The following is a 13,130-nucleotide window of genomic DNA, read 5'->3' on the forward strand; positions in this document are numbered from 1 at the left end:
GCATAGAAATGTAGATCTTAAATAGTTCTTAAATATATACTTTTGTAACTATCCTAACAATAATCATTAAACTACCAAATTCTTCTTTAAAATTATATGCAGAGATTAGCAAACAATAGTCAATATGGCTAACAGTGACCCATGAAACCAAAGAGCAAAGAGTCTGTTTTGCCTTCTCCATGCAGGTAAGCCAGAAGTACAAAAGAAGAAAAATCCAGAGATCCCAATCAGCATTGCAGTTTTTGTTTTGTTTTTCCTCTGCAGTGTTCCAAATGCTCTGAGATGTAGAAGACAGTATCTGGGAAAAGGAAATCCAAATTTGATGGTCCAAAAATGGACCATTTTGGACCAACTAAGGGAAGATGGAAAGATCCTAATGCCCCCAAATGGTCATTACTGGCTAATTTCTTCCCATTCTGTTCAGATTTCCACACTGAGATCGAATCCAAAAACCCTGGCATATCCACTGAAGACCAAACATATGTGGAGTAATATGACAGCAAAAAAAGCAGCCTTGCAATAAGGTAGTGAGGCTAACAAAGAAATAGAAAAAAAAAAAAAAAATTAGCCAGCTTGGGAAAATTGGATGGTACAAAGGAGAGAGCTTGTTGCCTGAAAAAGAAAAAAAAAGAAGAAAGTGAAGAGGATGACAGATAGGAAAGGAGGAGAGGGAGGTGTTTGAGGAAGAGAGGAAGATAGAGAAAACTGAGTATCTATCTCCACATGAATTCCAGAGTAAGGAAAACATGGTTATAACAGTTTTTGAAGTATCTCTGCCCTCATTAGATTTAATTACGAAGTTAGAATATGATCATACTGCAGTTTCTAAAAACATCCTAGAAATACTAAGTGATTTACATGAATGAAGTAGCCAAGGGTGTTAGAGCACTCAAAATTATATCAAAGTTATACATATTTCCAAATATCTTAAAATAAGAAGTTTTTCTCATTCTGTGCATCTTGCTCTTGGCCTTGTAAAGGCATCTAGAGATGTTCATGGCATTTTTTACAAGTGGTGTTAACTAGGGTTATTGGCTAGAAATCCGGAGTTATCATGAAAAAGTAACATGCACAAACCATCGAGGCCCATGCTGGGAAGTGTGAGGCAGTTGAATAAGAGGCCTTTTGAAGGAGTCATGGTTTAGAATGTGTGCTGTGAGGCTATACCCACTGATGCTACATGCCGATGTCGTTGTAGCTGGTTTGGGATACGTGTGTATGTGTATTTGCCATGCCACCCTACTGCCGTTCTTAGTTTGGAAGGGGGAAATCTTCTATGAGAAATGTATGCATTTTTTTATTCAATGGAATAATCTTTAAACAAACTGTAGACCTCTTCACCTTCAGCAAAGACTCACTGCATCAAAGTCCAGAAACCTTTGCCTAAACATAAAATAAGCAACATTCTACAATTTTTATTTATAATAACGATATCTTTTCGAAGGAAAATAAACCGTATGTATTTAAAATCTATTCAAATAAAGCATAAATATTTTAGTGTTTGAGAGCAGAGAAGTCAAAATGTGTTTATTTTGGAAATGCTTCTGAGTTGTAGTGATTTAGGAGCTGAGAAGAGCAAAAACTTGTAAATAAGATAAATATGATCCTCCCTTGGGAATTAAGCTAATTAAATCCACACACCATGGGAAGTATCTGAATTCTCTCAGGCCCAGATGAGAAATTTGGTAGCTTAATCTATTAACACATTAATGGCAATAATGCTTTGACAGAAAGTGCTTACAATGAAAATAATAAAATAATAAACTATTACGAGGGGGCCAACTTGCTAATATGTGTTCAGCACTGTCCGGGGGAAAAAAAAAAAAAAAGCAGTGAAGCAGTAAAACCCAGGATGTTTTCTGCTGTAGATACAGTGAAGCCTAATGAAAAATCTCTCATGCCTACCCACTTCCCATTATTTTAATTCCATGTTACTCAGCAACCTTCTAAACACTAATTCAGTTTCTGAGAAAGCTTAATAGAAGTCCACAATCCCTTATTTACAGTTCTGAAGTCAAAAAAGTTTTGACAAACAAAAGCTTTTTCAGAACTTATTGGCAGCAAATCCTGATCTAAATGGACATAAACCCTTTATTTACTCCACTTAATATTAAAAGTCAAATATTTTACTGTGGAAATATTAATGTATTCAATTACAGGGTGTCACCCCAGATTCTATGGTGGTATTTCTTAAAATTCAATCATATTCCTTTTTATCTTTCTAAAAATCTAAAAAATTCTGAATTGTGAGACACATCTGAAAAAGAGTTCCCTGGATCTAGATATAAATATTCTGATTCCTGGAAAAGAAGAGCCCCCTTCACCAGTCCCCATTCCCCCACTGACAGAAATGAATATTCTAGTTTATACTTCAATCATCATTCTGGTTTATAATTGAATATTTATAAATTTAGTTAACGTGAGTCTGATGCCAACACCTGACCACCTCCGGGTATATTGGTATATAAAGTCTAATTCCAGACCTACAAGGCCAATTACCAGGAATTATAATCACAATGTTTAGTGGCACATACCCACCTGGAATCTCCTTTCTAACCTACTGGCTTCCAAGCCACCAAGTCAGCCTGTTTACAGGTCTTCCATTCTCTCTGACTATACCAGAAGACAAACAGATAGTTAACCAATCTCCCTCCCAGTCCCACCTGTCAGCCTGACACAACTTCTACAATGCTTAGAAAAAGAAAATGTGAAAAATTAAAATACTATATTTTTTAAGTTATTAAGTAGCAATTTAATTTGATCAAATTAAGTTACTGGAGAATCAATGACTAAATACAATCTCTAGGAAATTAAGCAAGAGAAGATTCTTCATGTTGTTTAAAAAAAACTTAATACGGGGCGCCTGGGTGGCTCAGTCGGTTAAGCGGCTGCCTTTGGCTCAGGTCATGATCTCAGGGTCCTGGGATCCAGCCTACATCGGGCTCCCTGCTCAGTGGGAAGCCTGCTTCTCCCTTTCCCTCTGCCCTTCTCCCTGCTTATGTGCACATGCGCACTCTCAAATAAATAAAATCTTTTAAAAATAAATAAACTTACTACTATACCAGAAAATGGCCCTGATGATTCTTTTCTGATCTCAGTTTAGAGCACTAAAGATTCAAAATATGTCTTCCAGTGGTTAGGTAAAAGAGAATCACTAGATAAAGTTGTATTTTGAGTCTACACATTTTTTTCAGCAAAGCTTCATAGTCTTTAGTGTACAAGTTTGTACATCCTTTGTTTGCATCATCCCTGAGTATTTAATAATTTTTGATGGTAAGTCGTATTTTTAAATTTTAATTTCCAAGTTTGCATTGCTAGTAGATAAAAACAGTTAATTTTTGTATAATGATAATGTATCATACAACCCTAATACTAATTTTAGATTTTTTTTGTAGATTCCATCCAATTTTCTACATAATCACATTGTGAATAAACACAGTTTTATTTCTTTCTTTCCAATCTGGGTACCTTTTATTTCTTCTGTCTCATTTCAGTGGCCATTTACGATGTTGAATACATGTTTAGATTTTTTTCATTTCATTTACAAAACTCAGCAAGAATCATAAAATATATAGCTGACATTATTAAACATGAAGAAGTCTAAGTTTAACTTACAAAATTTATTTTTTCTAAAGATTTTATTTATTTATTTGAGACAGAGAGAAAGAGCGCACAAGTGGGCGAGGAGGGTCAGAGAGAGAGTGAGAAGCTGGCTCCCCACTGAGCAGGGAGCCCGATGTGATGCTGAGCCACCCGGGTGCCCCTAACTTACAAAATTGAAAGGGCAAAATTAGGAAATGTATTTATAAGGTGCTGGTATTTGACTCTTTTAATGTGTTTGCCTCAAGTGCTTTAGGACATGAGACTGGTAACAAAAATATTGAGTATATCCAACTGAATTTTTAAAAATAACATTTACTGGCTTTTCTTATAATTACTAAAGTAGCCCTGATCTTTGCAGAGAATCTGGAAAATAGGTGGTTCAAGGAAGAAAATTACAATCATCCTTTGCCATATCACCCAAAGATAAACACTGTTTACATTTAATTATAACATGAACAGTTCTCCCAGTGATTAATTCTTCTGAAACACTATTTCTAGCTGCATACTAACCCACCCATCATATGGCTATGCTATCATTTCATTCTTCTGCCCTCATTGGATATCTATGCTGTTTTTGATTTGTCATTATTACCATATACATGCAGCACAATGAATATCCTTGTAAATAAATCATAGAATGATCTTTTACTAGAGTCCCTTTTGCCCATTCTTTTTAAAAGCTGTGTTTTCCCAATCCAAGCTAATAAACCTTTTATATTAATTCTATTAAGCATATATCACATTAATTCAAAATATATTCCATTTGTTTTTTTAACTTTTTAAAATTCAGGAGTTATTAATTTTATGTTAATTGTAATGGTATTACAAAAACAAAATATATTTTTTTACCCATTCTATTACTATAAAAACATATTACCCTAAAACTAACAGAAAAGATGAAAGAGAAAAATCAGTGTTACCAATGAAAAGTGTAAAATAGGTTAAGCCATTTGATATAGTTAATATAACCGTATCTTAGAGGTGAAAGAACTTAACAGTTCATTCCTATCTTCAAGGATAAAATATTATTTTTCCAACTGAGACCACTGAGGCCTAAATAAACCTTCCAAAAAATTACACAGAAAACATATGTGCTTGACTAACTAGAGTTTAACAGTTACATCACAACTTCCATTCTCATTTCATTACTGAAAAAATTTTGGCAATTAGCATCTTGGGCTAATAAACTTAAAATAAATTATTCTTTAAACGATAATTAAACATTTGTTTATTATGCTAGAGGTGTAGAGGATAAAAACATGATTAAGAGAAGCTTCTGTTTCCCTTAGGAAAAATACAAAAAATGGAGAAGCAAATACACAAACTGTAGTAAGCAAACAAGCATAATTCAAAAGAAAAATACTAATAACCATTTTATGCTGCAAAAGTTTAATAGTTTTTTGGAAACATTAATTTCATGAGGTAAGAACACAAGATTTTTGTCCTATCTAGCTGTGTGATACCAAACAAGTCATTTTACTTCAGTAAGTCCCAGTTACTTTCTCTTTAAAATGATAGAACTGGGGTTTCAGTTTAAGATGACAGACTGGAGAATTCATAGCAGCATATTTCTTATTTCCTCCCTTCCCAAAACCCCTTTGAACTGACAGTAAAGGATTTTTTTTTTTTTAAAGATTTTATTTATTTATTTGACAGAGAGAGACACAGCGAGAGAGGGAACACAAGCAGGGGGAGTGGGAGAGGGAGAAGCAGGCTCCCCGCAGAGCAGGGAGCCCGATGCGGGACTCGATCCCAGGACCCTGGGACCATGACCTGAGCTGAAGGCAGTCGCTTAACCAACTGAGCCACCCAGGCGCCCGACAGTAAAGGATTTTTAAAAGAAGTCATCCATAATGACCGAGAACAAGAATAGAGCCATTAGCAGCCAAGAGATTTCAGCGAATTTCTCAAGACCAAAAGCAGGTAGAGGAGTGAACTCATAAAACAGTGCAGATATAGGGATCCACAGCTTAGAACAGAAGAGAGAGAACATAGCTGAAGATCAAGCCAAACTGCCAGAGCCAAATGAACACAAATACCATGTAGGTAAGGAAATCAGGAGTGAGAAGCAAATCTAAGGCAGATAACGGAAACTCTGTAAGCCTAAAAGTAATTTTCCAATCAACAAGCCTAGCTGTAGGCAGAGTTCTGTTTCTTACTGCTTTCCTTGTAAATAAGGACAGATAACCAAAATTCACAAGATATTTGAAACATAAAAGACATCAAAATAAAATGAAAAGTCCCCTTAAAAAGAGATAAATAAGGAATAGAAAATATTGCTCTTTATTATAAGCCCTCCCACACTAATTTTTTAATCACATAACATTACGTTGACTTTTTTTAAAGTTTAAGTATATTAACTAAAAAAAATAAGAGTATACTATAGCGATCTGAAGCTCCCTTTCAATTCTAATACTCTCTATGTAAAATTTCAGACATGTATTCTTATTAAGCAACTGTAAAATATATTTCAAAAAAAGTAGGTAAAAACCAGTAAAACTATGCATATACAATCCTTTATCTTCTTAAATTCTATACAAAACCTTATTTCAAATTTTTAAGACTGTGTGTTATGTATAAATAAATATGTACAGATCTATTTTATTTTATCTTATTTTATTTTTTTAGGGGCTCCTGGCTGGCTCAGTCAGTAGAGCATGCAACTCTTGATCTTAGGGTTTTGAGTTCAAGCCCTACACTGGGTGTAGAGATCTATTTTAGAACGATAACTACTAGCATATTAATATTATTATACTATCACCATTATTTTAAATCTGTAAATTCAAATAAATTTTAATCATTTAAATATAAGAAACAGACCTCTATGTCTTGGTAACAACATCAATATAGACAATATTGATCAAATTAGGATTTTTAAAATACCTTTATAACACAAGCACTGTCAGAACACATCTCATGACATCAATAAAAATTAAATATTCCTAAATAAAAACAGTATCTTAAAAGTATTACTAAAAAGCCAATGCTTCAGAAATGGAAAAAAAAAAGATGTTTTATGTTCCAATGATAGTTTCATATCCTCTCCTTTACACCCCTTTTCAACCACCAGATAAGGACCAGAATATGGCTAAAAAATTTTTAAGAGGTAAAGCTTAATGTAGAAAACATACATCACCATTCAGTAAACCCTCACCATCCAATAAACCATCACAAAAACACTACATTGAGTAACATGCTGAATAAACGTACAACTGAGAGGTTCACAAATGACTCCCTCAGACTTAGTAGATGCATCCCCAACATCTATGATCCGTCTACGGAACAGAGAGGTAATTCATTCCTTTTCTTCTGCAAGCTAAAATACAAACTACAAATCAGGATGTTCAAAAGCAACAAAATGAGGTCCCCAAATTAGGTAAGAAAGGCATACAATTATAAAAACTACAAAATACCCATCCAAGCCTAATTATCCTAAGTTAAGGAAACTTTAAATATAGGTGACAGGCAACTTAATCATACATGTTTTATCTGATGATCGACTTCAAAGTCCTAAATAAGACAAAGATACCCCATGTGAGTTACAAATGGATGGTTACATGAAATATGAAGCACTTCCTCTTCTCCAACAAATACAACAAAACATCAAATGTTATATATGATACCTAGACTGCCATACAAATCTAAAGAATTAAACACAAGACGGACAAAAGTATGTTCCTTTGCAGAAGTAGCCAGAAACAACCAGATACAGAAGAATAGAACAGAACAATTCCAGCACTATACTACTACCTTCATTCTCTTAACTCCTGAATGTTAGTGGTCTATCTTTGATTACCTTTCCCCACATTTTACCCAATCTGGGCACTTTCAGCCACAACTTTGAACCAGCAACTAACTACAGATGAGGAATTTCAATTCTCTACCTCCAGCCACAATCTCTCTCCTAAGTATGAGACTAATATATACCTCAGAACATCTCCATTTGACTGTCCCACCAGGATGCTTACCACAAAATACACTATACTGTACTCATTCTTCACCTGCTTCTTCTAAATACCTAGTCTGGTTACTGGTATTATGTTCTTAAAACAGAGAGTTTTCCATTCTATTTCCTCCCTTTTCACTAATCCTCTGTGGGTCCTCGAGTTAAGTCCCATTCTACCTTATAAAAGATAACACATCCATACCCTGTGCTCTCAACACCTATAACATCTCTACTACATCTCTCCTAACAGTTCCCCCTACCTTCAATTTGACTCATTCTTCAATCATTCCTTTATATTGCTGCTAAAGTGATCTTTCTAGAATATAATTTGAATCATTTCACCACTGCTTAAAATCTTTCAATGATTCCAAATAAAAACCTAAAATCCTTAGCAGAATATCCTGTCTCTTGCCACCTCTCTAGCTTTATCTCTTCCTAATCTCTCACTTAAGACACTAAATTTTAAACACATCACTGAAGATCCTGGAAAAAGTCATACTGTTTCTTACTTCAATACCTCTGCATGTTACTCCTGCTACCTAGAAAGTCTTTTTCATGACATGGTAACTTTGACTTGCTCAAGGCTCAGCTCAGACATTGTATGTGGCCCTCAACTTCCTCCATTCTCTACCTGCTCCCATCGCATTTAACAGACACATTCATACTGTATTATAACTGTCTAATATATGCTACTAAATTTTGGGCACCGTGAAAGTAAAATACAATTATTATTCATTTTTGTGTCCCATAATGCCTAGAACTTTGCCTGGCAATAATAAGTGATCAATAACTACTTACAGAATGTGTAAGCCATTTGGCTTTTTCCAGAAACAAGTTCTACTATAAACATCCCCCAACAGACACAGAGCAAAGCAGCTCCTTAAGAAAAGCAAAAGAAACCAGGCAAGAAAGCAGGAGACATAAACAAATGGGGCAGAAAAGGAAAAATTAAACGCACGGAGTCTCTTCAGAATGGCTCCTGAGAGCTCACTGTTTTTTACCCTTCATCTCAGGTTCTATCACAAACATGTTTTACTTGCTATTTAATCTTCAATGCTTATTCTAATTTCCCAGAAAATAAGTGGCAAGAAGTTCTTCTCTCCACAACTGGGCAGGCAAAGAAAAAAAAAAATGGAAAGTATTACCTAAATCAGCTATTCTTCAAAACAGCAGTTAGAAGTTTAAATATGCCATAATAAATAAGACCCCTGATCTACCCAGACCCAATTTCACTTCTAACAGTTGCCTCCTAAAAGACTTAAGATTACAATAAATATTTTACCCAACCAGATATCAAACATTCTCCTTCAAATATTCCCAACATCTCTTTCTGAACCTACATTTTTTTCTCTTATGGTAAAGTACTATATAAATTCAGTATTTACTCTGTAAATAAGCATATATATATTTTTATCCTTAAGATAAAATGAAATACTTTTCTCCTACCTTCCCCTAAGTGGTCATGGAACAGAAACTTCCCCAGCTGAATTCCCTCTATCATTTGCCATGGTTTTCCATGATTACAAATGAAAAGAACAGAGAACTTTCCTCCTAATGCTGGGGCCTCTAAGATGCCTTAGCTTTCCCTTCTCTTTTCTCCAGTGGGACCTATACCTAAGTTTGCCCCGTAACGTAAAACAAATTCAGAATCCATTCTAGTCCGTAAGTAATTTTAGAAGTGAGAGAGTATCAAAACCCAAAGTCCACAAAGCACAGGAAGTCCACAACTGTGTTACTCTCAATTAGCTTGACAGAAACATAAGCATCAAGCTAGTAATACTCATGTGTGCCAAATATGTAATCATCATTAACCAAAACAACAGAAATCCAGGCCATAACTAGTCGCAACATGTATAACACAATCATAAATTAGATGTGTTGAAGAACACGTAGCAGGGAAAAGCCCAGAAGACTGAAGATATCACTTTCCAGTATCACTGCCCTAGCCAACATGTTCTCCCCTCCAAGTCATTAGAATCTTCTCTATCATTCATCCTTGAAAAAGAGAAACTACTCTCTTGGCAGAATCCACACCACCACTTCCAACTCCAGGCTTAGACTGAGCTGCCTTGCAACTGTGAGAATTGTTACTTTATCCAAATAGTTACATTACTAGGTTTAAACTAAACTTTACCCAGCTGCTAACTCATTAATTACAGAGCCCTAGCCCCACGGAATACACTTTTCATTCCAAAAAATAAGTGGAAATGTTAGATCAATAATGGGGAAGAAGGGACAAGGTTTACCTATTGAAACTTTCCAGTAAATAAATTCAAAAGGAATGAGGGAATAGAAAATCACCATGAGAACACAATAGCAAGATCCATCAATGATGCTAAACTAGTTGGCAAAATTTGAGAAACAAAATATTTGCATAGTTTCAGAGTATCTCCTCAAAATATATACTAATTTCAAAAAGGAAAATAGTCACTTTACAGTGGAGAAACTTAACCAAGTGATCACAGTTAACATCATGAGTAGTAAGTCATATTGATATCATGTGCCCTCTGATACGTGTTGAGAAAAACTCATCACCCTTGTATCCTTCCCACTAATGCACAACATCAATCTAATCATGAGAAAAAAAAATCAAAAAATCCAAATTGATAGTCTACAAAATAATTTACCAATACTTTCAAAAAGTGTCAAACACATGAAAGATAAGATTAAAGAACTGTCATAGACTAGAGAAAATTAAGGGGACAGGATGACTAAATGCAATGTAGGATCCTGAATTGGATCCTGCAACAGAATAAGAACATTAGTGGATATACTGGCAAAATGTGAATAAAGCTTGTAGTTAACATCACTACAGCAATGTTAATTTCTTTTTTATGTCAATTTCTTATTTTTGGTAACTGCACCATGGTTATGTACCATGTTAACATTTGGGGAAGCTGGATGTAGGATGTATGGGGGGAACTCAGTACTGTCTCTGTAACTCTTCTGTATGTCTAAAATTATTTAATTAAAAAAAAAAAGCTGAATTCCTGATACCAAGCCTCCTCGGTCAATCAACACATTTACCTGGTTGTTTTTTTATGCATCTCTCTCCTCCAGCGTATTATCAATTTATTCTGAGTTTCTACTCTTGCTAAAGCTTCCAAGTTCTTACACTTTAGGAACTCTCAAGGTGCCCTTATTTCTTCTCAAACAGAGCTAGAGACCCTCCTTCTTGTCCTGCCACAAACTGACCTGGCTTAAAAGATGTCACTTAAACACTCTAACTTCTTACAGATTCACTGCAATTAGCAATTTACAAAGCGCTTTTAAATGAATTTACATACACTAATTTAGAGGTGCATAAATACTGTTATTATTTCACAGATTAGAAAATAAGACTAGGAAAAATTAAGTGATACGACATTTAAAAAATTCCAGAATCTGATTTTGAATCCAGTTCTTCTAGCTCTAAAACTAACTTACCAAATATTAAAAGAAAGCAATCTGCACTTAAGATTCAACTTCCCTGGCTCCATAGAGGCTACTTGGCGCTAACACACGATTTTAAAGTTCTAAATTTCAAGATTGTCTTAAATAACCCTCTTGCAAGCTACAATCAAGAATTCTAAGATTCAGTAAAAAAGATGTGTTCACCCTAACCATAAACTTTATAATTTAAAAAAAAGTCTAGCCATTAATTTTTTAGGCTTTCCAATAATCGCTTACCTCTGTTCTTTTACCGACACTGGTTCACGCTTTCAAATACCTGAGATGTCGCTCTAATTTCCAATTCCATTCATATCTTAATATTTGCAAATCATAACTAAGAGCAATGCTGCTAGGCCCCCAACCCCACGAAATACTCTAAATATCTTTTTCCCTCACTCAAAAAAAAAGGGGGGGGGGGAGTGGGTAGTCAAAGGGCTAATCCCTAATGCATGTGTCTGAGATTTAGTGCAACGAGACAGAGCAATGTAACTAAATAACGGAACCTGAGACTCCGGAGAAACCCAATTTTCACCTGACTTAACTCAGCATTTTTCTCCTCCACCGCTTGTGGTCGTATCCGATATCTGCCTCGGTCAACTGAGACCATTAAGACCCAAGAAAGAGCACGGAAATTTAAAAAACAGTAATTATGGAAACAATCTAAGTCTGAAAACTAGGTAATGAGAAAACCATTAACTTATTAACAGGCGCTTGCTACATGCAAGGCACTGGAGGGGCAAAAAGCTACTTGAGGTTATTTACTCAATTTTGTAACCTCCCATCCTCACCCCTCCGGCGCCTGGCACGCGCAGGAGCGCAAAAGGATGAATTGTATGAGAGACGCCGAGGTAACGGGATCAGCTCCAGCCCGGAACCGGTGGGAGAAACAGACCGGCTCGGGATGTAACTCTGGGAAGTACTGTTTGAACAGCTTTGCGCTGTTTAATTCAAACGGAACAGGCTGCCGCTGTTGGATTCTGCGTGGCGCCCGGGGAAACCAGCAGGGACAGGCTGTCTCTCACAGGGACAAACAGGGACACCTCTGAGGGTCTGGGGCGAAGAAAAGGTGGCATTCACTTGCCTCCCATTCCTGCAAGAAACGCTGGGCCTCGTCAGAACCAACGGTCTTATGTCTCCTAAATTCGTCCTTCACGTATTGGTCGCCAAGGGCTTTGAGGTCTGCGGGCAGAGCCCGGTGCAACAGCAAGATGCGCCGATACAAGGCCCGGACCCGCGAGACGTGCCGGGCCGGCATAGCCGCGCGCGTGGACCGCACACCGCGCCTGCGCAAAGGAACGAAGCGTGCCCACCGCGGTGAGAAGCCGGGTATTAGTAAACCGGAACACGAGCGGAAGAGGGCGCGCGACCTTCATCCGGTTTGGTCCGCTCTAAAATCAGGACCTTCCGGAAACCGGGCTGCTGTGGCTGACGCGAAAATGGGCGGGCTCTTGCCTGGAGGGGGCGTGGCCTTGGTGGAGATGGGCCTGCGGTCCGGCCCTACTGCTAAAGCCAAACTTGTCCCAGTGAGAGAGGCAGCCAACCAGAGGTCTGGCGTGGGCCTTTTGTCACCCCCTCAGTCACACCACATCCTCCTTTCCATTCATCTTACCCTTCTCTCCTGATAAAGGCCTGAGAAAGCCTCCATCAAAATCGGGCTCCTCCGGAAAGTCTTCCATGGTTGGCTAGACCCACTTCAGGTGTCTCACAGTGTTCCTGTGTTCTCGAGAGGGATCAGAGTGGGATTAGGATTCATCTCTCCATTCAGGAGCACCTACCCACGTACTTTGCACAGTGCTGTGCTCCTAATTTGTACCCTGAAGGTGCAGCCTCTTTCATATAACTCACGTGAGCTGTGAGCCAGCAGGTTTTTTTTTTTTTAATTATGTTAATCACCATACATTACATCATTAGTTTTGATGTAGTGTTCCATGATTCATTGTTTGCATATAAGACCCAGTGCTCCATGCAGAACGTGCCCTCTTTAATACCCATCACCAGGCTAACCTATCCTCCCACCCCCCTCCCCTCTAGAACCCTAAGTTTGTTTTTCAGAGTCCATAGTCTCTCATGGTTCGTCTCCCCCTCCGATTAGTCCCCCTTCATTCTTCCCCTCCTGCTATCTTCTTCTTTTTTTTTTTTAACATAATAA

The 13,130-nt window shown here is 37.0% G+C and overlaps 1 protein-coding gene across 1 annotated transcript in view; it reads right to left on the bottom strand.

Annotated features, from left to right (window-relative positions):
* Positions 1-12,337, bottom strand: part of SDHAF3 (succinate dehydrogenase complex assembly factor 3) — a 74,637-nt gene extending 62,300 nt beyond the window's left edge. The window contains exon 1 of the mRNA XM_064575243.1: positions 12,063-12,337. Coding sequence (XP_064431313.1) covers positions 12,063-12,236 — 174 coding nt within the window. The 5' untranslated portion in view covers positions 12,237-12,337. The remainder of the gene's footprint in view (positions 1-12,062) is intronic.
* Positions 12,338-13,130: the final 793 nt, after the last annotated feature.

This window comes from Mirounga angustirostris, unplaced genomic scaffold, assembly GCF_029215605.1.
Source record: "Mirounga angustirostris isolate CCGP_5_RB_7025 unplaced genomic scaffold, mMirAng1.0.hap1 SCAF_12, whole genome shotgun sequence".
In the NCBI taxonomy this organism is placed as follows: Eukaryota; Metazoa; Chordata; class Mammalia; order Carnivora; family Phocidae; genus Mirounga; species Mirounga angustirostris.